Below are 23999 nucleotides of genomic sequence, written 5' to 3'. Positions count from 1 at the left end.
TAGTATTTAAAAGATTGATATTATGCCTGTGCCCATCGTGACCAAGAACCATCTGTTCGTAGTTAGTTGTTTTCTTCGCTTGCAATGGGAGCAAGGTGCGTACGAAGGAGTGAAGTTGCAAACAATCCTCATTTGTGTGCCGTGGTCTGTGCATGTACGTATCCAGTCTTTGATCTCCCTGAGGAGTTGTTTGATCTCATTGGCGTCTCTGTGACTCTCGGTAGCCCGGAGGAAACCTATCGATTCAGGCATCGATTGTACCATACTTGATCGGCGTTGTGTAGAACGGTAGCCATTTTGATCATTCTGAATATCAGAGTAAACCGGAGTACGTTTATACCCACAGTCTTTGATGCATCCCATAAAGATGTAGAAGATAGATTGCTGATATTTACATGGACAATGGGCAGCCTGGTGGTTGAGGGTATCATGGTCTCCAGACTCTGAGAGATTCCAGTTCAGAGGGAAGGTAAGACTAGTGAATAATTCATGTTGCCTGTAAGACAGAGAAGGCAAGAAACAGGGAATTGAGATGGATATTCACTCGTCAAGTGTCTATACGAGGATTGAACAGGAGCATAATTCACTCCGTCTGAGATAGGCATATTCTGGTGAGAGAAACCTACGCCTTCTATCATTTCATTCACTACAACTATTATCTCTACAATGTCTGCACATGGACTCATCAGATGGAGAATAATACTTGTTATCCCATACTAGTCTTCTTTACAGTTGCCATCAAGCAGAAAAGAGTCCGCCAGTAAACCCAGAACACGAATGCCTATAGTTATATTAGAGCACAATTGGATATACGCAGCTACACCAGAATTCCGCAATCAATCAATCTCAAGCAGCTGGTACTTTCCCCCCTCTCCAGTTACCGCATCATAATACCCCTCCAACGCCTTCTCAATAGCAGCCATATAGCCCAGAACCTTCTCTTCCTGCCACCGCCTTCCAACAACCTGCACCGCAGTCGGAAGACCCGCCATCTTAGCCGCGTCGTAGTGCTTCCACGCCCCGCGGGCAATGGCATGATTGGCGCCAAGCTGCTTTAGAACGGTTTTGTACGGGGCGCGGAGCGCATCCTTCTTCGCGTCGACGTGGGAAACCGGCAATACACCGGCGGAGTAATCGAGCAGGTTCCACAGGAAGGTATAGCCGCAGGAGGAGACAGCGTCGTGCATAGCCTTGTGCGGGAGAGCAGGCGTGGCGTTGACGGGGCACAGGATGAAGTCGTATTGCTGGGGCTGGGCGTCCCACCAGGCGTGCCAGGTGGCGCGGAAGGCCTCGCGGCGGGCGACCAGCTTCCACTGCTCGGCTGCGGATTTGTGTTCAAAGCTGCGGATCAGCGCGGCCCATTTGGTGTCGCGCTTGATGTAGCGGACGTAGAGGTAGTAGAGGTAGCGGAGGGGACGGGGCAGTTTAGCGATGCGGGTCAGTTGTTCAGCGCCCGGGTCTGAAGGTTCGAAGCTGTAGCGGTGGGAGTTGAAGGTGGTGCAGCCGTCGGCGTTGAGGAGTTGAGAGGCAAGCGTTAGGCCGGTGAAGGGTTCGGCGGATGCCGGGGGTGTGATCTCAGAGACTGTGTGGCCGGCTGCTGTGAGTGCAGCGACGGTGGTAGCGATGGCGCGGTTGATGGCGGGCGTGGGGGGGACGACTCCTGGGGACAGTTAGCTTTGTCTAAGTTTGCGTGAGGCGGAACATACCATCTGAAGACATCAGTCCGATGCGCAGCTGTTTTGTCTGTGCTTCCTTCTCCTCTGCGTCCCGCCAAGCGATGGGATGGACAGTATTGTCATACTTCCATGGCTGCATGCCGATGATCGCTCGTGTAAAGTAGGTGAGATCGTTCAATGTCCTAGCCATTGGGCTAAAGACACTGGCCACTCCTTCCTGGCCCGCCATGCTGGTGCTGACACCTGCCTTGGGCCAGCGGCCTGTACTGCACCGTAAGGAGTAGATACCGCTCCAGGCCGCAGGAACTCGCACCGATCCAGCAACATCAGACCCAATACCGATACGACCACCAAGGGCAAGCAGAGCACCCTCGCCTCCGGTTGAACCACCCGGTGAGTACTCAGGAACATGTGGGTTCAAACACCGGCCCCAAAGACCATTGAAAGACTCAAACGATAGAAGCGTCACTGGCAGTGCAGTCTTGGCATACGGGACAGCACCTGTATCACGTCAGGATCGGTAACTCAAAAGAAAAGGTTTGCAACCATACCAGCATCCTTCAACAACTTCACCATGGGCCCATCCTCGGCACAAGGCTTCCCAGCCATCCGCGCATACCCAACAGAAGTGTCAAAGCCCTTGACCTGCACCGAATCCTTGAGGGAGACGGGTATCCCGGCCAGTGGACCTTTGAGATTGACTTCTGTCTGAACCCATGTCTCCGCTTCGGGCAGCAGCAGCTCAGTCACGCAGTTTGTGCGTTCTTGGGCCTTCACTGCCACCTTGCCGTACGTACGGAGGACATCTGCCGGCGAAAGGGAGGAGTTGTGGACAGCCTCAACCAGCTCTTCAATTGGCTTGTCAATAATACTCTTATCCGTCGCCGTGAACGCAGTGTGGTAGTCTGGGGAGAGGGAAGCGAAACGGGTGGCCCGTTCCTTTTGCTTCTGGTCCCTGATAAGTAGTTAGTGTGCTGTATTGTTGGTGATGTTGTGCATGAACTTACCGGACCCGGCGGTAGGTGAAGTAGTCAAATGGTGGTAGCATAATGAAGATCTCAATCGCACCGAGGTTGATGAAGAAACACTGCCTCGAAGCGCAAGAAGGGAGAATATGAATATAGATAAATGGCGCAGGGGCTGGCCCTTGCTATTTATTGCGGGGAAAGCATAGACACTAATGCGGAGAAGGGCGATAAGGCCCGCAGATAAGCGCGTTGTCCAAGCTCGGGCCGTCCGCGGTCCAGGATATCTACAACCAGAGCAGGGGACGATTCCTTACCACGATGATGAGCTTGCTGAAACAATTGCAAAGTCCTTCATTGTATCTTGTTAGCAAATTTGAGTTTGATTCTTGTTATGTTGGCGATTTGTTGAAAAGGATGGCGACGCGATGAGTAGAATTACAGGGCACGTGACTTTTAGCAAGTGCCGACAACCGAGTGTCTGGCCCAATCAGGAAAGTCCATGCGGAATTTGGGTCAACCAGCGGCCCAAAAGACCGCGACGAATCTATAAGCTATCTCTCGCTTATCAGAAGTCACCGAAAGCTAGGAGTGTAGATAAGGTTACTCCTAAGCATACAGCAGATTCCCTGAAGTTTCCGAGAGACGAGGTTGAGTCACTTGAGTCACCGGAACTGCTGGCTGAGACTCCTCGCCTTTCCTATCAGGCATAAATACGTGCTTTATCCGACTTTGCGGGCAATCAAATGGGTAAGACAGAAGCTGTGATATTTATTTTCATTGACACTTAAATACAAGCTCATATGTATGACAAACACTGTTTGTTCACATATTGGAGATTCAAATATTCCAACTCCAGAATACCAAGACTGACATGATTTTGTGTATCTCGGATATTCGCACTGCATAGAGCACCTTGGCCCCATACAAGGCATGGTACACGAGACCGGCTCATTCAGTCAGATTCAAGATTGCAATGGGACTATCTGCCCCTTTCCACCTTGGCATGTACTCGATCTTTCGCTCAGGGCGATATGCGTCAAGTTTGCGGTCCGGTGGAGTTGTTGCGATCATTCGATATGATTGCAATCGATGAGTTGGTGGCCGTGGAGCATTATTCTTCAGGCTGGAGACTGCACATTGACCTGGCACCACTCATCCTCTCGATCCCCTATCGCGATTGTCTTGTAACCAGTGGTGCGCATGGAGCCACAGGAGGACCACAATAATACCGGCCACGAGACTCGTAATGACCAAGAAGATGACAAAGCCACATACTATCGATCGTCGTTTCTTTCGGTACTGTGCTTGGATCCAGTTGTCCCTTTGGTTCGTTAGTGCTATGTGACCCTTCCGCGTAAACCAACAGACATGATGCGAAAGTACGTACGAGTGGACCGGGCCTTTGTTTTGAGCTGCAGCTTTTGCTTCCTCATCCAGATGAACCGCGCGTGAAAAGCGCTTCCAGAACAACGGATCCCTCACAAGCGCCATTATTCGAGATGCTTGGTGCGGGTTGGACATTGAGATTCGACAACCTCGGCAAACGTTGTCTATGGGACTCAATCCTTCGGGCTGGCGAAGCTGTGACAAGTCGCGACGGGGTGAGGGTGAACCAGTGCCCCGTCGACTGGAACCAAAAGTCTCGAGCGCAGTGGTCAAGATGAAATATTGAAGAAGTGTAGGGTGATGGCAGGGACAATCAGACCAAACCGACGACGAAAACAAAAGGTTGATCCAAGACGGGACAATAAGAGGAAAAGCAAAACACAAAACAAAGGCAGTTGCAAGGAATCTCATCAAAATATGCCATTCCAAGTTTGGCCGGGCATTACAAAGTATGCATCCATTCACTGTGCTGGATCTGGCATTCCAGTGGGCTCCGTTGGAATGGCACAAGAGGCAGAAGATGGCTGAGGAATGGTCTCAATCCGCGTTATAAGGGGAGACACTACTCAACTTCCGGCCAATTAGCGTCCACCTTATGGCAGTGCTATCGACCCTCACCAATTATAAACAATCTTTCGTTTGCGTTTTAAAGGTCCCTCTTCCTTGACAAATCCACCTAAGGTACTTGGGCAACCGCAAAGAATCATGGAAGGTAAAATTCGCATGTCATCTAATATTAGATAAATTGAGTTATCATACGATTGTCTTTCGGTTGCATGCTTTTAACTTTCGCCTTGTCGTACAGGCTTTTGAATCTGGCCGCAAACGCAGTTCCTCGAGAGCATGGAATCAATAAGCTGAGGAAAGCTATAAAGACACAGTCTTCAGTTACAAAGTCTAGAGGTCATGATCTATGAAGAGATGATGTACGAACGCCGCAGATTGTCGTGCCAGGTCCAAGATGCGCCTCGTCAAAGCCACATAGTTCGGTGCTGGGGAGCCTGCAACCTTGGCTGATTCTCGAAAAGACTGAGGATGCATGAGGATAGGCAGATGAAGTTTGCTCCTGGTAACAATTCAGTAGCATGACAAATAAGTAGGTGTCCATTAGCTGATTGGCTTCAATTTTTTTAACAGGATGGGAAGTAGCACGGTGTCTCTTTATCCTGAACTTCTTAGTGGGAGATAAAGGTCGGTAGTTTGAAGACTGAAAAACATGCATCTGGAGCGAAACTGCAGATGGTGGAAGTACTTGCAGATATGCAGACCATCAAGACATCAGTATCGAGTACCTGCAGAATAATCAGTGTTGGCAAACTGCTTTATCATTCAGCCCTAATCCGCCGATCGCCCCTAGCACTGCCTTTGTTAACTATTAACTGATTATATGCAGTGGAGCAGATAATAGTGGAACGGCCAGACCATGGTCCATCAGCGAGAACCGACCCATCAGCGCTCTATCAGTGGTCAATAATGAGAGGTACCTGGATATACCTGGATAGGTAGTCTTCAACAATTAAATCAATATTTGAAGCTGACTCCAGTGAGTGTTGATGCAATGCTACACCCTCTGCCTGCAGTGGTGTCATGTCACATGCGGGGCTGTCAGGTTGTCAGGCGTTCAGGCCACAATCTGACTTCCTAAGGCACGGAAAAATACCAAAACAGTGCTGTGCATCATTGATCCTGCCCCGTTGCAGCGTTCCATCTTCCATCTTCGCCGTCGATCAATCATCGGTGAGTTTCCGCGTCTAATTGCAGATGAGGCGGATTGAGTTGGCTTCTTGCCAGCAAACGAAATCTCCTTGGGGCCTTGGGCCTAGACTGGTTTACCCAATCCACAAACCCATATCCAACCCACTACCAGTCTACTTGGGCCACCCCGCAGTGGAGCGGAGTAGAGGTGCCTGACCGCTCCTGTTGCCTATCTATCTATCTATCTATCTGCGCACCTACTGCGGTCCCTCTGTCTTGACGCTTGTTCTCTCGAGCTCTGCTCCATCTCATATACCCCCTTCCATCTAAGTCTGGACCATTGAGGAACGAAATCCGTCGCTGCGTTCAGATGCACGTCACCTTCTTGCCGTGGCCATCAACTCCGCCCGGTCATGTCCTCCGCACAAGCAGATGCGGGCGCCAATTTCTGGGGAGTGTTGATCAACCCCGACAAGAGTCCTGCCCCGTTACTCGAACAGCTATGTCTGGCTATTGCACAGTTGATGGTCAATCTGATGTTACTGCCTCGTTCATATCATGCAGGTGGCTAATGTCTTCCAGACCACCTTTGACGAATACGCTACCGCCGACCTCACCCCGGATCGAATGGCCGCCTTTTATCGCAAAGTCGGCGGCAACTATGACATCCTCTTCCTAGAGACAAAGTCCTCAGCCCTGTCATTCATATATCAGCGTCTCGGGTGTTTCCACAGCATTCAGCCCACGAATGATCCCTTTAAACCGCCGTCCATTCCAGCATTGCAACCCAACGGCTTTGTGAGATGGCAGACAATCCAGCTGCTCCTGGATCCTGACGAACATGTACGCTATTTGCAAAATGCCGTTGCACTGTGGGACATTGAGAACCCCAATGGAGGAACTTTCCCAAGAACGATCCCCCGAGATTCTTTCCCATCGGAACCAGACCCGGAAATGGTGGATTGGCATGAGGGAGTGAGCCGCCGTTTTGAATTCGACTACTGGCGAAAGAATGTCTTGCGATCCTCTCCGCCCAACTTCCGCACATATCACTGGCAATTCAGCCACAAGGATGCATCCCCTGAGCAAGAGGACCACACTTCGAGTCACCGGCCTGCAACACCGCAGTCCCGTCGACACACGGAGCCAGAGGATCCGTCTCGAAGGAGTCGCCATAACAGACAGCGTAGTGGCGAGCTCCCTACGTCCGCAGCTCGAAGAGTCAAATCCACCTATTTTCCCCGTGCAGAGGAGGGGCCTGAACTCGAATCTCCCCGAGCGCCATCGCCGCCCTTTCGACCGAGACAAGCCGCAAAATCGAGAGGCCGCGATCGACCGCACTCCTTCGTCTATCCAACAAGCACAGAACCCCGCCATGGCCAAGACACCTCGGACGCCTCGTCCGAAGACTCAGGATCCCCAACGCACGGACAACCGCCGAGATCAGGACGACACAGCCATTCGCGGAACCTATCACCGCCCCGCTCCTCCCACGCTCGACGCCACTCGCACGAACCGTACGCCCGCAGACCCGAAGAAGACGTATCCCCAGACTCCCCACGGCGACATACCCACCGTGATGCCCATACCGCACACATGGGCCGGCTGTACGACTCCGACGGCGCGCGGAAACCCCGCCAGTCAAGAGCGTACAACGAAGAACCACCCCCCAGCCGGTCCGCGAGCGTCCGGTTCCGCGAACACATCTTCCACGAGCAAACCCCCGTCACGCCCTCGCAGGAAGTACCCCTCTACACCCACGTCCACCCCCGCTACATGAACGGGATCAGCGAGAACTATGTCTCGCATCCGCACCACGCCCGTCCCATGGACTCCTACGTCATGGACGACGGCCGCCGACACAGCTACCGCGACCCCACTTCAAACGGCCCGTCAGGCGCCCACGCCGCGGGCGTCGAGCGCACCCGCTCCTATGCGGGACGATCATCCCGGGTCCCGGGCTGGGCTAGTCCGCCGCAGAGCAGGAAGCACTGCGTGCCCGTCCCCATGGTAGACGTGGACTACCCGTCCCCGTCGGGGCGGAGATCTGCCATGTACGAGCGATAATCGCGCTGGCGTGTAACTAGTCATGACGTAATGAGTAACGATGCAATGTCTCTCTTTTTATTTCGTTTTATCTTTATCAGTTATGGTTTGCTATCATGGCGGAGAACGGCGTCTGGATGTTGTCTTATGTGCATACGCATATCCTACGGAATCAGATCGATCTCGTGGCTCTCGTTTCTTGCATAGTTTATATCATTACCGGTGTAATTGGGATGAGGGCGGAGGATTAGACACCCTTATGAGAGACGATGTTACGAGGTTAGAGGTTAGCCTGGTTATATTATGGTTAGAGGTGCTGATCAGTTTACCATTACTGTTCCTCTTCATTACCACTAGTTCTATTGCGTAGGTATATCCGTAGACTGGAGCCGGTCTATTACAGAACCAGTCAATTGCAAGTTATGTATGTACACCTTTCTCAATCTCAAGCAAGGGACGCCCGCTGGAAAGTAAACCCATACTCCTCAAACACCTTGCACTTGTCCGTGCCCTGGGGGTTCTGCGTCCAGGTAGGCGGCATGTCGAGCAGGCTGACGTTGCGCTGCTCTGGGTGATACGGAGGAACACAGTACCCGTTCTTTCCGAAGATCTCGTACGTCGCGGCGTAGGCGGGCCCACGCACGCGGAGCATCTCCGGGTCTGGGTTTGGGTTGCGGGTTCGGAAGAAGGCGCCGAAGACGTCGTCGAGGAGCTGCGAGTGGAGGAGATCCGTGGTGTCGTAGTATGGGTCTACGTTGCGGGACTTGCTGTTGAGGGTGCCCCAGACGGGGAGGACGTCGGCGGAGTGGCAGGTGGCGTTGTAGTCGGTGTTTGGGGAGCAGACGGCCGGGACGCCGGCGTTGGTTTGGATGTGGCCGTGGGTGATTTCGACCTCGTAGAGGGCGGGAAAGGCGGTGGCGCCGCTGTTGGCGAGAAGGTGGGCTTGCGGGCAGGTCCATTCGCTGTAGGTCAGGGCCTGGGCGCCGACGTTGCGGACTGTGTCTGGGTCGGAGGGGTTGAGCGGGAAGGCGTTGGAGGCAGCGAGGGACTTGGCTAGGTCGGTGGGGTATGCGATGCCGAAGAGGAGGTTGAGGTTTGTGGTGGTTGCCTCGATTTGTGGGACGGATCTGCCCACGTAGAGGGCGGCTTCGTCGGTGACGGTGGTGAACATGGTTGGGACACGGTTGGGAAGAGTGTTGTCGGCAAGCAGGGTGTAGAACTGGTCGTCGATCACGCCGCTTCCCGAGTCATCGACCATGGGCATCAGGGGCTCAATGGAGGCGAGCATTGTCGACACGTGGAGGAAACCGTCGGCGACTTTCTTGTTCACGGCCGTCATGGCGGACTGGAACTCGGTCGTATTGTCAAGGAAGGACGATGCGGGCACCGCGCGCAGACAGGACAGCAGCTTCTCTTCGGAGACGGTTTGGTTGTCCTGTCCGCAGCCGACAGCCTTGGCGACCCCCGGCATGACAACTTCTTCATATACCTCGCGGGTAAACCATGGCAGATCCAGCGGAGCCGACTGAACGATCGCACCGGAGAATAAACCTTTGGCCGCGCTGGACGATAGCAAGGCTGTCACACTCTGGCCACCTGCTGACTGACCAAAGATCGTAATTCGTGACTTGTCACCACCGAACGCTTCAATGTACTCGTTAATCCATTCAAGGGCGAGGATCTGGTCGCGGATGCCATAGCTTCCCGTAGTGAGACTGCCAGTCGCCAGCCAGCCCAGGGCGCCAAGGCGGTAGTTGACCGTCACAACAACAACGTCGTTGCGGCTTGCAAAGTTGCCCCCGTCGTAGTCGATCATGGACGCACTACCTTTGGTAAACGCACCTCCGTAGAAGTACACGGCCACTGGTTTGCGCAGGGAGTTGTAGGCCCCATGCGCAGGAAGCACAGGGGTGTAGATGTTGAGATACAAACAGTCCTCGGAGATGCCACCGTTGCCCAGGGTACCAACGCCGGAGACTGACTGGACGCAAGAGTCGGAGAATTTGGTAGCATCAAGCTTCTTGGGACCACTGTACGGCTGAGGCGGTGCAAATCTCAGGTCTTTGACAGGTGGGTTGGCAAAAGGAACACCCAGGAATCGGAATGAACGTGCGTCGCGATATCCAGTGAAAGTGTAATCTTGATGCATTGCCGAGATTTTAGATGACTCGACAACAGCTTTGTTCGTGTCTGTTGTGGGAGGGACCTTGGACGTACAAAGTGCGGGCAGCTGCATATGGCAAGGGATGACCACAGTCTCCTTGCGGCTGAGAGAATAGGCGGAGCAGTCCTTTGAGGATGATTTTGCAACCCATATCTGGTCGCTCCTCTGGAGATCGCCATTATGAAGGAGATAGTTGAACTGATATTGAAGTTCGGTCCGGTTTGTTTCGGTCGCATCCTGCAGTGAATACAGGCTTTCCCCGATGGCAGCACACTGCACCTGCGCCTGACCGTAGCTCACTCGACCATAAATCAGAACCGCAGCCGTACCGTTGTTTTCAGAGCCCAGATTATTGTACTTCAACGTTTGCAAAGTACTCAGAGAATCGATCTGAGGGGGACCCCCTGGAGCTTTGCACGCATTATTGGGATGCGAAGGTGCTGCAGATACCAGCGAGCAAAAAAGCAGTCGAACAGCCAAAGATTTCAGCTGCATCTTGGCTTGGGTCAAGATCTCGTACCCAGGAAGATGACAAGGGGAACCAGGCAGCTACCACTTTTATAGCTGTTTTTTGCGGCCCCGGGCAAGCTGCTAATCAAGGAACAGCAACTCTGACTGCGCCTGGCCATGCAGAGAGGCGTCATTCGGATACATCGGAAAGGAAAGGTGCAGCTGCCAAGGACATGAGATACGTCCAATGGAATAGGATGTTATTCGCCAACAGGGAGAAACTGGGGAATAATGGATGTGGAGAAATCCGACAAAATGCGGAGTTCGCTAGCATGATTGACGGCCCTAGTACTCGATATTAATGAAAACTCCCTAATTCGCTAGGCCAGGCTTTGACTTTGGAGAAGAGGAGATGTAGCCGAGGCGGACAGGGTGACTCGTGAATGGCCATGTCGGCGTAGCTGTTGGCTAGAGCAAACGGTTTAGATAATCTCTCAAGCCACTTGCAATTGACCAATAAGCAAGTCACCTAAATCAAAAGCTGATCAATTCTGTAAGGGATGGTGATGAATCATGGACGAAGTTGAAGGAGTGTTGGTGTTGACTTGGGATGGTTTTCGACGACTCCAAGTGAATCTGTCAGGCACCAAGGCTCATGCCAAAGGTTTTCCACTTCGGGTTAGCTCACTCGAGGCCAGCCCTAAGCTCTGACAATTGAAGGAATTTGAAGCCATTCTAATCAATTGGGCAGACAATCAAGGATTGTAGAGTGGGCACGAGTATCCGTAATTAGATGAAAGTCGTGATCGCTTGGGATAAACACTTGTACTGCTGACACGTTGGCTGCTTACTCCAGCTGACGCAGTGTATATACTTCTAGACCCGCCTGAGCCATATATATATCCTTTCCATCCAAGTCAGAAAAATGCACATATCATGGCTTCTGCAAAATCCCAGCTGCGTGTCCTTCTCGAAGACTTTTTAGCCAGCCAATATTCTGATCGCGCATAGTCTCGAAGTTCCATTTCATTAGTCAGGTAAGGAGTTTTCGGGGAAGAGGAGAGCCATCACTCATGCCGCCCACTAGTGTACCGTCTGCAACGACTCGATAATTTCATGAGAGGATTGACTTCGATTGTCTCCTGCTTTTTGGGTCTAAATGGGCCGCATATGAGAAATCTAGACCTATATAATGGCTAGCGATACGTTCTTGTTCAGATAGGAAATTTTCTTGTTCTCCACTCAATCTCGTCTCGGAAGTAGTATGCACTGACGATAGCCGGTCTCCGCCCTCGGACTGGAGTAGTGAAGCCACATTGCTTTTGACGACTGAGGGAATAATCTTCACATTCGACTTGAAAATGAGCAATTATTATATGGACTTGACTACTCCTGTTAGATTCGCACGGCATTGTCTGTCAGATATGATGTGGAATAAACCATAAAGCGCCATCAGATTAGATTAGATAAGCCGGAAAGGGTTTCCTTAATGTTTCTGCAAAGGAAAGGAAGGTTTGTGCCGCACTCCAATACATAACTGATGGTGATTTACCTGGAAATTGAGGGTCGAGGCAGAAAGATGATTTTTTAGCTTATAATAGTATATATTTTTGCTCTTTTCTTGGTTTGCTTGTCTCTTTTCATGGCGTTCCTGTCGTTGTCCATAGTGGATACTAGAAAAGCCTAAAACGCACAAATCAGATAAAATTGATCAGATAAAGAAGGGAATGCCTCTCTGGATGACCACCACTAGCGGACATTGGTGACCGTTCAACTCCCAGACCCTTTTAGAAGCAATAGCTGGGACTCATTGCTCCACTGGTGTAGAAATTGAAAATTTGGTGTGCTCTTTCTCGTTTATCCGGATCCCAAATTCGGGGACATCAGGGAGGAGATGCAAAACCCATTTGGCGCCTCATGAACTATTACTCGATAAGTAGTCCATGGTTATTAATGTTGTTATCTAGTAATATTCTTGAGGGCAGCCACAAGGACCTGTATGATAGAATGACTAGGAGTTAGGACGTCCTGTGGGCTTGGGGAGGAGCTTTGATCCATTCGCCAGTTCCGACACACTCCGTCTATCTTTACGCTTTCGACTTCGACTTCGAATATAATGTTGGCCATCTCTGTATGGATTATCGAGTTTCCCCTGAAGGTTTGACTGGCCAAAAGTAATTGGATATCGCTTTTGAGAGAAGACCAAAAAAAAGAAAATTGATGATGACGAAGACCTATCTAACCGACTCAGTGCTCCACCACCACCACAACCGGAAATTGTCGCTCCAAACGCCAATCGCTGCGCATTCAGCTGGCTCGACTCCATATCCCGCTCTCTTCCTCCTCCAATCATAATTCTGACTTCATCCAAGCCGTGGTACGCGAGAAAATAATCACGCCAATGATCTTAACCTTCTCAAGTTATCTGATCCGTCTTCCGCAGAAAATGCTATCTGATCAGGCCAGCGGCTGCTAGTCCCACGCCTCTCAGAGTCTCAGACCTCAAACCACTCACGGGCGTTCAAGCTAGTCTTCTAGTAGTGTGGGCTCCACGCTCGATTAGACTAGCAAGAAGCAGGTGTGTGTCATGCAAAATAGGAAAAAGACGAGCAGAAAATTTGTCTTTCCGCGTTCTGTTTGGTTCCCTTGTCGGCTGAGTGGAGGAACTCATGGGCCCATGGCTACGGTGCCTGGGTCGTCCTTTGGACTAGACCAGTAGATAAATGAGCCCATTCCATGACTCCGTACCATATGAATACTTGCCTTCCCCCTTCTTCCAGGGTCTTGTCTCTCAGTCTCTTTGACCTGACTTCAGTCTTTACTCATGCTAAGCTGGGCACGCCATTCTCTCGGTTTGCTAGGAGAAATCAGTGTCATATAATTGACCTAACCTAGAAGAAAGACTGGAAGGCGGACTAATCTACGTTAGCATGGGGATCTTTGGCAGTTTCGGGGCTCGCAACAAAGCCACTCCGCAGGTTCCTCCCGGTGCTGAGGCCAATGCTGCAGAGGGTAGACCGAAAGGTCCCGAAATCAGCGATCAACCCGACACTGATTCATCAAGGCTGAGTCTGGAGGCTCGTAATGAAAAAGAAATCCAGCAACATCCGGATCAGGTCACCGCGGATGCTCACTTGGGTGTCCAGAAAGTCGAAGCGGCTGCGCTGGTTTGGAGCAAGAAGGCAGTCTGGGCAACTTACGCCTGGTAAGTCGATTTAGTGGGTTAATCTGCTCCGAGCTCGTCTAATTGACCATCCACTCCAGGATTTGGGTCTGTTTCTTCCTCCTCGCCCTACAGTCGGGCATCAGTAGCAACGTCATCAACAACGCCTACAGCGGATTCCAGTCGGCTCCTCAGATCAGTACTGCGAACATCCTGTCCAGTATCATCGGCGGCGTGCTCAAGCTTCCCATTGCAAAGATTCTCAATCTCTGGGGTCGTGCCGAGGGTTTCCTCGTCTTCGTTGCGATCTACACCATTGGACTTATTATTCTGGCAGCATGCAACGGGCCCGATTCCTATGCAGCGGGTTACGTTCTCTTTTGGATCGGGTACGACGCAATCTACCTGATTCTCGATGTCTTCGTGGCAGACACGTCCGGCCTGCGGAACAGAGCTTTCACTTTCGCTTTCGCCAGCACCCCCTTCATCTGCACTGCGTTCACCGCCCCTCTGGCTGCTGCGTCCTTCCTCCGCATGACGACTTGGCGATGGGCCTATGGAGCCTTTGCTATCATCATGCCCGTTGCGTTTGCGCCGCTCGCAGTGGTCTTCAAACGGTACCAGCTCAAGGCTGAGAAGATGGGGTTATATGTCCGCCAGCCTAGCGGTCGTACATGGACACAGTCTGTGGCCCACTATATTCACGAGTTTGATAGTATGTTGAACTAACATTCCTGTCCTCACCACCAACGAGATTTCAGCTAACATTGCTACCAGTCGTCGGTGCCTTCCTGTTGATGGCCGCTTGGGTGCTGCTGCTGCTGCCCTTCAGTTTGGCCAGTAACGGTCGTGCCGAATACAAGAGCGCGGCCTTCATCGCGATGGTCGTCATCGGGTTCTGCCTCCTCTTCGTCTTCGCCGCTTGGGAGAAGTGGTTTGCCCGCGTCCATTTCATCAACTACGAACTGCTGAAGCAGCGCACGGTCCTGGGTGCCTGTGTCATGGCCGCAACGCTCTACTTCAGTTTCTACTGCTGGGATCTCTACTTCTACAACTTCTGCGCGGTCGTTTACAACCTCAACGCCGCAATGACTGGCTACATGACCCAGATTTACAACGTGGGTTCATGCTTTTGGGGTGTCGTCTTCGGCCTCTGGGTGCGCTGGACCAAGCACTTCAAGCACACCTGTCTGTTCTTCGGCCTACCGCTTATGATCCTGGGCGCCGGCTTGATGATCCACTTTCGGGGTCAGTCGGACGACATCGGCTACGTGATCATGTGCCAGATCTTCATTGCCTTCGGCGGTGGCACTCTTGTCATCGGCGAGCAGATGGCTGTCATGGCCTCTGCGAACCGCGAGGGCGTCCCCATGATGCTGTCGTTCATCGGACTCTTCTCCAGCTTGGGAGGTGCCATTGGATACGCCGTGGCGGCTGCCATCTATACAAACGTATTCCCTGGCGCTCTCGAGTCTCGTCTCCCCGCGGACCTCAAGTCAAATGCCACTTCGATCTACATGGGCGGATACACAGTACAGCAAACATATCCGATGGGCTCGGCCGCTCGTGACGCGATCAACTATGCCTGGGGCCGCAGCCAGATGTATGGTGCGGTTGCCGCTACTTGCATTTTGATTCTGGGGATTCCTGCCATTGCCGTCTGGAAGAACTACAATGTCAACAAGCACCAGAACAAGGGTGTGATGATCTAAGGGGTAATAATTCAAGAGTTCATTTTAGAGATACCATTTCTATAGAGGTTGAGTTGGGAGTCTCGAGTTTACAGATACTAATGGAAGACCGCTGTCTTGGAGATTATTCTTGCTTCGTAGGTCCTCGCATATCAAGCGCAACCATACCCCATGTACCGCAACGCAATAATACTCTTACTGAAAAGTACTGCAGTCGGCTCGCACACCAGGCTTTCAAGAGTAAAACTGTGATATTCTGTTAGCAAATCAACATTACTAGGTATGAATTCTTCCTCATGGGGAGCAGTGCATGAACTTACATCAGCCAGAAATGCCTTACGTAGCAGCCAAGGCATAAAATCCATCACCAGAGACAACCAGGTGATATGCAATAAATACAGCTGGTTGTCTTCTAGTCATGGTGGGAGAAAGCACACCACCCGTTGTGGTAGATGATGTGGACGCAGTTGCCGTCGTAGTTGCTCGCCCTGGACCAGGACACCCTCCTGCCAACCTCCGTCGTTGCAAGTCCCATCGAAATCCCTCTGACGCACCACATTCGCAAAGTCATCGAGATACATGTAGCGGGCAACCCGTCTCCAGCGGAAAATGGCTAATTCCGTTATGGTGGCTTCCTTATTGCACCGCTTGGGATTCACTCCATTTTTACCACAAATCTGAGCCATACTCTTCTTGATCAAAATAGCGCACCTACTCCATAGACTAACTTTCCGGAGGGGGTGGTAGGCGGACGTTTTTCCATGGATTAAAGAAGTCATCATTGTCGCGAGGCGCTGAGCACTCCTGCAGCTCATATCGACCCTGTAGAAGTGCATCTCGAATCCCACGTTGGTGCTTTCTGAATGGGAGTGTTGTTGACATCCCTGCAAGCACATCAAAGTGGAACTGGCGATGTTCATATTTCATCTGGTTGGCAAATGATCGCTCTTTCAAAGCTGGAGCATGTCCGTAGAGGTAGTTAATCTGAACAGCCAAGTGCAGCAGTACTGAATCATCGTCACTATCCAGCCAGGTCTCAATCAGGGCATCAAGAAAGCCCGACAATGAGGGAAACGACAATGTTTGGTCTGGTAATTCCTCCAGAAACAGGCGTTCGAGGGTAGAGTCATCCGTGAGCGGAAACTTCCAATCTGATGCCAGAAGAAGGACGGTCGTTGTCTGGCTATCCGGAGTCATTAGCCGCTGTTGCCGAGTTTTCACCTCTGCATTTCCAACTCGACGAGGGGATTGTGTATCGACAGTCCATCCAGCTTTGATCAGGTAGTCGGCGGCTATATCGATGTCCAGAACAAGGATGTATAAATCAAACAGCACCGTGGGAACTCCATACAAGAGAAGGGCATCTTCGAACCAAATGACATAGGGGACTTCGTTGTCATTGAATATGAGACAAGGTTTGTATCTTATCACTGCACGACACTCGACTATGTTCAGAGGGGGATGTGGCATGGCGCATAGAAGCCTCCAGTGATTTAAGAAGCGTCGTTTCAAGACTGTTTGTCCCCATTCTATCTTCTTGTGGCTGGAGCAGTAAGTGTGGTCATTGTTATCTTATTTACCCCGCACCGCATTCTCCTCCTCCTCCTCCCCAGCAACCTCTCTGTCTGCATCATTCCTGTCAAGCACTGTCGATCTCTCCTTCTCTGCATGGAACGTTGCATTGACATTGACAATCAGCAAATTAATTATGCCTCGTCCATATATTACAAGTGCCGTCATGTCCAACCCTCGTCTTCATACTGGGGATACTCCTCCCCAACGGGTGACAACCAACACAGTGCCCACTATCCGCCACGAAAATGGTAGCATTAATGAACTTCGCAGCTTTACTACCTGTCCAATGGACAAGCCTCGCTGCAGGCCAACCTTCATCAGCTGAAAATGACATCCTCGAATATGTCAATCCCCTCATCGGCTCCACCAACGGCGGCAACGTCTTCGCCGGCGCAAGTCTCCCCTACGGCATGGCCAAAGCCGTCGCCGACGTCGACGGCCAGAACACCGGCGGCTTCGCGACAGACGGCAGCCATGTCATCGGGTTCTCGAGCATGCACGACTCTGGCTCGGGGGGTAATCCCTCGCTGGCCAATTTCCCCCTCTTCCCACAGTACTGCCCGGACGATGTGCTGGATAACTGCCAGTTTCCCAAAGCTGCACGCGGGGTGCACTATGTCAATGAGTCAGTTGTTGCGCGGCCGGGGCACTTTGCGCTTGCGCTGGAGAACGGGATCGGGGCTGAGATGACGGTGTCGGAGCATGCGGCGCTGTACCGGTTTACCCTTCCATCGTCAACGGCTCAAGACGGGTCGGAGCTTAGTCCGCTGATTCTGGTTGATTTGACGGATGCGTGGGATAGTCGGCAGAATGCGTCCATCAAGGTTGATGCTGAGAATGGCCGGATCACGGCCAATGGGACGTTCTTGCCTAGCTTTGGGGCCGGGACGTATGTCTCATACTTTTGTGCGGATTTCGGGGGTGCAGCTGTGAAGGATAGTGGGATTTGGGTTAATGACCGCGCGGGGACCGAGCCTCAGGAGCTGTTTGTCACGCGGGGATTTAATCTGTTCTATCTGCAGGCTGGTGGATTTATGAGATTCAGACGTCCCAAGGATGGGACGGTTACTGTGCGGGTTGGGGTGAGCTTTATCAGCTCGGAGAAGGCGTGCGAGAATGCAGAAAAGGAGATCCCTCATCCGGAAGACGACTTTGATATGCTGAGAGAGCGGGCTGAGAGTGCATGGCGCGAGAAGCTCAGCCCTATCTCTGTGCAGGCGGGAGGCGTGGCTGAGGACTTTCTCGAGATCTTCTGGAGTGGTGTGTATCGGACCATGCTGTCTCCTCAGGACTTGACGGGCGAGAATCCGCTCTGGCGCAGTGATGAACCGTACTATGATTCCTTCTACTGGTATGTATTGCAGAATGATATGCTATTTCTTCGATCGCTGATGATTGGCAGTATCTGGGATTCCTTCCGGGCCCAGCACCCGTTTCTCACCATAATTGACCCTGTCGCACAATCGCGGATGGTACGAAGTCTCCTCGATACCTACAGGCATGAAGGTTGGCTACCGGACTGTCGTATGAGTCTTTGCAAGGGCTGGACCCAAGGCGGATCCAACGCGGATATCGTCCTGGCAGATGCCTTTGTCAAGAACCTTACCGGGATCGATTGGGACCTCGCGTATGAAGCCATGGTCAACGATGCGGAGAACGAGCCCTTGGAATGGTCGTACGAAGGACGAGGGGGTCTGCAGAGCTGGAAGCGTCTGAACTACATTCCTTACCTCGACTTTGACTACCTAGGCTTTGGGACCAATTCCCGCAGCATCTCACGTACTCTGGAGTATTCCTACAACGACTTCAGCCTGGCCACTGTTGGACGAGGTCTGCGCAAGCGTGACTATCTCAAGTATCTCTCTCGAGCGAGCAACTGGCAGAACCTCTACAAGGCAGACCAACACTCCCTGATCAACGGCACCGACACGGGCTTCGTCGGCTTCTTCCAACCAAAGTACCTCAACGGTACCTGGGGCTACCAAGATCCCATCGCCTGCAGTCCCCTGGCCTCATTTTGTTCACTAACCTCCAATCCCTCCGAGACATTCGAGTCCAGCGTCTGGGAATACCAATTGTACGTTAGCCCTTTCCAAGCCCAATGCACCCTTCAACCCACTAACAAAAAAACCCAGCTACGTCCCCCACGACATGGCCACCCTGATCCGCCTCCTTGGTGGCCCAGACACCTTCATCTCCCGCCTCAATTTCTTCCACACCTCCGGCCTGGCAGACATCGGCAACGAGCCAGTCTTCTTAACCGTCTTCCAATACCACTACGCCGGCCGGCCGGCCCTCTCCGCCGCCCGCGCTCACGCCTACATCCCCTCCTCGTTCAACGACTCCACATCCGGCCTCCCCGGTAACGACGACTCGGGCGCCATGGGTGCCTTCACCGTCTTCACGACGATGGGCCTCTTCCCCAACCCCGGGCAGAACGTGTACCTCATCATCCCGCCCTTCTTCGAGGCCGTGAGCATCACTCACCCCGTGACGAACAAGACCGCGACGATAAGGAATGTCAATTTCGATAGCTCCTACCGGAGCATATATATCCAGAGCGCGAGGCTGAATGGGGAGCCGTATAACAAGAATTGGATTGGTCATGAGTTCTTTATAGAGGGGTGGACGCTCGAGTTGACGCTGGGCGAGGAGGAGAGTGATTGGGGGACTGGCGTGGGTGATCTGCCGCCGAGTCTGGGGGAGAGCATGCATCTATGGACTTGACTGGGTCGGAATGGTGCTTGACGAGTTATTTTAGTCGGATAGAAGTAGGTTTGGTTGAGGGAGTGTCTCTTCCACCCGAGTTAAATATATCAGATAGCATAAGGCGAAAGAAACTACGTTCTCGGACAAATCTCATATCAGCATGGCGCTGCCTAATTTCATTAACGGAAGCCTTTCTATTCCGTCTGTAACTTTTATCTAGAATCCATCTGGATCAGACGTCATATGCGTACAAACCCACGCTTGCTATGACAGTCAACAAAACACCTAACGCATCCATGCAATGTGGCATATGGCCGGAGCAGCAGATAGCAATGCATCCAGCTTTAAAATCAATCAATCAGTCAGTCAGTCAATCCGTCGAGACAGCTGCTTCGACAGGCATCTCAACCGAATCCGTTGCGCCAGTTATTTCATTATTCTCCTCTCTGGGCTGCGCCTCCCCGTCCGACAGTTCCTCGCGCTCACGCTCGCGCTCGCGCTCCTCTTCCTGCTCCACCTTTTCCTCCTCTTCCTCCCAGTTATCCGCGACCTCAGTCGCAGGCGGAGTGGAGAGATTCTTCTTCGCGGCTCCTACGCCGGACCGAAGAACGAGCTTCTCTTTCTTAGGAAGACCCCAGCTCCCGCTGTCGCCGCCAGCAAGGGCCGCGAACTTCGACCCGGACCACGGACTAGCACTCGCAACCGGCGTTGTGCTTCTCGTCGAGCTTACGCCGTTGCTTCGACGGGAGGCAGCAACCTGGGCCCAGCCGCCGTCGCTGGCTGTATCCGTGGACTGCTGCGCTTTGGCAGCTTCCTTGAGAGCCTTGGCTTCGGCGGCGGCGAGCCGTTGCGCTTCGCGCTCTTTGAGGCGTTGGCGTTCGCGGAGCTTGACGCATTCGCCGACACTCTTGCCGCCGATGCCGATGGAGTTCTCTGGGCCGAAGCCGAGGAGTGGCGTGGTCCATGTGGTAGGCTTGAGGACGAAGACGTGACGGTGGGGTTCTGGATCGAAGCTCTCGCTGGCGAAGCCCCAGTCCGCGGCTAGGGAATGGATGAACGCACGGAGCGGGGATTTGGCGGGCTGGAAGCGTACGGATCGCTGTGTGGTGCTGGCTGCTAAGGAATGGAGGGTTGATTCGTACGTCTGTAGAGTGGACAGCGGAGAGGTGGAAGAAAGCTGGAGATACAAGTCCAGGGTTTCTGTTGAATAAGGTAGGGTGTTGGGAGAAATGTTCGAAGCAACCGTGGTGGACGGGTCGATCTCGACGCCAAGCGCAGATGCCAGAGCACGATTCCGCTCCAGGCGAGCGCATTCGTCGTCGCATGTCAACGGGGTCAGGGAAGGCCGTCTTGTTGCCTGCGGTACCGGTCCCTTCGATGCCGCTGCTGCATTGCAGCGACGTGATTGACGAAGCCGTCCACAGCCACATGTTACTGTGACTGTGGAGGCGCAGGGCGTCTTCTCGGGGCACTGGTATGGGGCATGACAGGGTTCAGTGCATGGGTGACCGCACAGGGACTTGGTCTTTCCACATGGCTGTTGGCAAGGTCTGGAGGCATCCTCGCACTCACCAGGCCGGTGGCAGGTCTTCTGGCAGGAATGAGAGCCACATTTAAGCGGTTCACCGCACACCTGGCCACATCGCGTCTCCGCCAGCCAGCAAGGCTGGTTCTTCAAGACACGTTTGCCACAAAGACAGGCCTTCTCGGTGAGGAACGGGCACTTGGGACAGCTCTCTTCGTCAGTATGGCAATTGTGAGGTGTCTGAGGATGGCCGCAGGGCTTAGGCCGTTCACAAGGAAATGAGCAAGCTGGAGGTTTAGTCCCACAGGGTAAGGGTGGAGACAGAACAGTTCTACCGCAGTTACACGGGATGTCCTCGAAAATTGCCTCTCGGCAAGTGTTACAAGGCCCCTTATGACAGATTTCGGGGCATGTGTGCCTTCCGCATTTCAGCGGACGACCACAGACTCGCGTGCAAATATGCTCGGCTTCGACATCCTCGTCACTAGGTCTGAGGTGGGCCTTGAGTTTCCGCCGCATGGCCTGACGTTCAATGGCTTTTTGCTCCCCAGGGCAGCACCTTTCAGCGCAAGCGTGTCGGCCACAGTGCAAGCCTGCTTTGCAAACACGGAAACACCAAGGAGGTTCAATCGTGCCTTGATGGCAAACAGTTATAACTGTGGTGCGACGGCAGCGGCAATTAACTGGCACCTTGCGTCGACACGAGCCACAGGGGCCGGTGTGGCAGATCTGGTCGCATGAGTGTCCACAATCCAACATCTTGCCACAGGGCTTCGAGCAGTTGGGTATAGGATCCTCACACGATGTGCGGGGAGAGAAGCCAGGCGTCTCTGTCCACGGCGTCTTCCCGCAAGGACAGTGAGAAACGACATCCGGCGACCGCGGGCAATGAGCGGGATGTGCATCCTGAGGATGGCAACCTTTTTCACAGAAGTGCACTCCGCAATCGAAAGGACGACTGCACTGATCTCCGCAGCTGAAACAACCAATCCACTCATCGATCGTACCATCGTCCCCTCGCGCCAGTTGACTTTCAAACTCCTCATCCTTGGAGCTGCAAAGCATCTGGGTCTGCACCTTTCCACAATAGCAACGACCCTCTATTTTGACTTCACATGCCCCACAGAGGCCCTCATGGCACGGCCGAGTACAGGTGTGTTCGCCGCAGGGGAGCAAGTCACCGCATATCTCCCCACAGCTCCAACCATTTTCGTAATCCGTATCCTGGCAGCGCTTAGTCGACGAATTCCTCCCACAGAAACAATCTTGAGTCGGGCCCATCGCGGTACAAGGTGAACAAGGGCCGGCATGGCAAGTCGCATCGCACGGATGCGGACAGCCTTTGCGTGGCCGTGAGCAGGTTTGACCGCACGAGTGTGGGGGCAGGCCAGGTAGCGGACGGGGGTCGACTTCCTTCTCACACCAACAGGAATAGGTGAACGGGAAGATCTCGTGTGGAAGATTACAGCCAGGGCAGCGCCACGCGCGCGGTGCACTGGGCTCCCCATCTGCCTGGCGACGCGCAGCATCCTGGGCGGCCGATCCTTCATTCTTTGACCATTTCTTGACGCAACTCAGATGGAAAACAGTCCAGCACAACCCACACGACCAGACCCGCGACCTTCGGCCCAGCTCGCTTGTACAAATCGGACATTCATAGAGATTGTGCGCGATGTCGTCGTGGATCCGGGTGGCGATATCAGGTGCAGTAGATTTCGTCGTGACTTTCGGCGGCCGAGGCTGAACGTTCTTCGACTTGCCCTTTCCGGTCGTAGAATCTGCTGAGGATGCGAGTCCGGTAGGTACGATTCCATTCGTTGGCGCTCCGGGGACAAATTCAGGCGCATCAGCTCTCAAGCTCAAATCCCCCGTATCATCTGGTTGATCCTCGTCAGACGCCCGCTCGGGTTTCGACAATCGTCCTTCAAATGTCCGTCCTGCCAGCCCACCGCTCACAGCATTTGAATCTTCACCTCGTCCTCGTCCGCGTCGTCGACCGTTGTCCTGAGATGCGCCTACCCCTCGCCCACCACGTTTGCCTCCCCTTGATCCTCTCGCGGCCCGTAACGATTCGTTCGGCTGTACATTCAACGACGATGCTTCGCTTGCTGGTACTTGGTGTGTTTCCTGAGCTTCAGGTTGCGTGTTGGGAGCTGTCTGGATAGGTCGAAGAGAGCCACGACCGCCACGGCCTCTGCCTCGTCGTCTGGCAGTCTTCGGACGCGGGGTGTTGTTATCAGCGGTGGCCACAGGCGAACCCGACATGTTGTCGACGGCCCTGGAGGGTTCACGCAAAGCTGCTTGAGGTATCCCCATGCACTAGTAGTGTATAAGGCGATTGAATGAATGGAAAAAGAGCAAGACCACTTCACTCAAAGATCAATCAATCTGTCGCGAAGCTCAAACGCCACCTGATAAGGTGCACAGAAAAGAAACGCGGAGACAACAGTGCAGGCCGCGCTTCAAGGAACACGATGGGGTAAAAAGTAAATAGGAAACAAGTCAGCCCGGAGGCAAAGAAAAGTAACGAATGCCTTTTTAAAGCAAAACGAGGAAAGGAAGGGGGATGGACTTTGGAAGTGTTCCCGAACAATCGCCGGAATCTTTTTTTGATTATACGGATGCTGCTGGGTGGCGGCAAAGCTGCTGCTGCTGTGGTTCCACCGCGGATTACTCCCACAGACCAAACTGGATGTATTATTATCCAATATGGATCTGATTTGATGGAATAAATGAGTCAGCCAGTCGTATAGCTCCAATTAAAGACCCATTCTATTTTCATAAACTATCGGTCGTTCATGAATTGTTATTGGAGAATTCTCGCTATTACCGTGAATGCAACATACTTCCGAGTCATCGCCATCACGAATGAGTCATACAGAGTCATTAACTCCTACGCAAGATGCATTGCAAAGTCTGTCAGGATTCTGAATGGATGAAGTAGATTGAAT

The 23999-nt window shown here is 52.8% G+C and overlaps 8 protein-coding genes across 8 annotated transcripts; 3 read left to right on the top strand and 5 right to left on the bottom strand.

The window, feature by feature from the left end:
• Positions 1-836: 836 nt before the first annotated feature.
• Aspvir_008332 (putative acetamidase) lies at positions 837-2724 on the bottom strand (the record flags this gene model as incomplete). Its single annotated transcript, XM_043271504.1, has 4 exons — positions 837-1660; positions 1707-2177; positions 2228-2631; positions 2684-2724. The coding sequence occupies 4 exons, from the start codon at positions 2722-2724 to the stop codon at positions 837-839; spliced, it is 1740 nt and encodes a 579-aa protein (XP_043127439.1).
• A 1072-nt stretch (positions 2725-3796) lies between these two features.
• Aspvir_008331 (uncharacterized protein) lies at positions 3797-4135 on the bottom strand (the record flags this gene model as incomplete). Its single annotated transcript, XM_043271503.1, has 2 exons — positions 3797-3965; positions 4032-4135. 2 exons carry the CDS (start codon positions 4133-4135, stop codon positions 3797-3799), a joined length of 273 nt encoding a protein of 90 aa, XP_043127438.1.
• Positions 4136-6138: 2003 nt separating this feature from the next.
• On the top strand, positions 6139-7792 carry Aspvir_008330 (uncharacterized protein; the record flags this gene model as incomplete). The annotated part of the gene is made up of 2 exons (XM_043271502.1): positions 6139-6252; positions 6308-7792. The coding sequence occupies 2 exons, from the start codon at positions 6139-6141 to the stop codon at positions 7790-7792; spliced, it is 1599 nt and encodes a 532-aa protein (XP_043127437.1).
• A 424-nt stretch (positions 7793-8216) lies between these two features.
• On the bottom strand, positions 8217-10430 carry Aspvir_008329 (putative cholinesterase; the record flags this gene model as incomplete). The annotated part of the gene is made up of 1 exon (XM_043271501.1): positions 8217-10430. The coding sequence occupies one exon, from the start codon at positions 10428-10430 to the stop codon at positions 8217-8219; it is 2214 nt and encodes a 737-aa protein (XP_043127436.1).
• Positions 10431-13315: 2885 nt separating this feature from the next.
• On the top strand, positions 13316-15260 carry sit2 (putative siderochrome-iron transporter; the record flags this gene model as incomplete). The annotated part of the gene is made up of 3 exons (XM_043271500.1): positions 13316-13590; positions 13650-14263; positions 14326-15260. 3 exons carry the CDS (start codon positions 13316-13318, stop codon positions 15258-15260), a joined length of 1824 nt encoding a protein of 607 aa, XP_043127435.1.
• A 702-nt stretch (positions 15261-15962) lies between these two features.
• Positions 15963-16709, bottom strand: Aspvir_008327 (uncharacterized protein; the record flags this gene model as incomplete). The annotated part of the gene is made up of 1 exon (XM_043271499.1): positions 15963-16709. The coding sequence occupies one exon, from the start codon at positions 16707-16709 to the stop codon at positions 15963-15965; it is 747 nt and encodes a 248-aa protein (XP_043127434.1).
• A 350-nt stretch (positions 16710-17059) lies between these two features.
• On the top strand, positions 17060-19541 carry Aspvir_008326 (GH92 family glycosyl hydrolase; the record flags this gene model as incomplete). Its single annotated transcript, XM_043271498.1, has 3 exons — positions 17060-18165; positions 18217-18891; positions 18950-19541. The coding sequence occupies 3 exons, from the start codon at positions 17060-17062 to the stop codon at positions 19539-19541; spliced, it is 2373 nt and encodes a 790-aa protein (XP_043127433.1).
• Positions 19542-19893: 352 nt separating this feature from the next.
• Aspvir_008325 (putative NF-X1 finger transcription factor) lies at positions 19894-23313 on the bottom strand (the record flags this gene model as incomplete). Its single annotated transcript, XM_043271497.1, has 1 exon — positions 19894-23313. The coding sequence occupies one exon, from the start codon at positions 23311-23313 to the stop codon at positions 19894-19896; it is 3420 nt and encodes a 1139-aa protein (XP_043127432.1).
• Positions 23314-23999: the final 686 nt, after the last annotated feature.

Source organism: Aspergillus viridinutans (assembly GCF_018404265.1).
Source record: "Aspergillus viridinutans IFM 47045 DNA, scaffold_6, whole genome shotgun sequence".
In the NCBI taxonomy this organism is placed as follows: Eukaryota; Fungi; Ascomycota; class Eurotiomycetes; order Eurotiales; family Aspergillaceae; genus Aspergillus; species Aspergillus viridinutans.
This window is presented reverse-complemented; position numbering and strand designations above follow the sequence as displayed.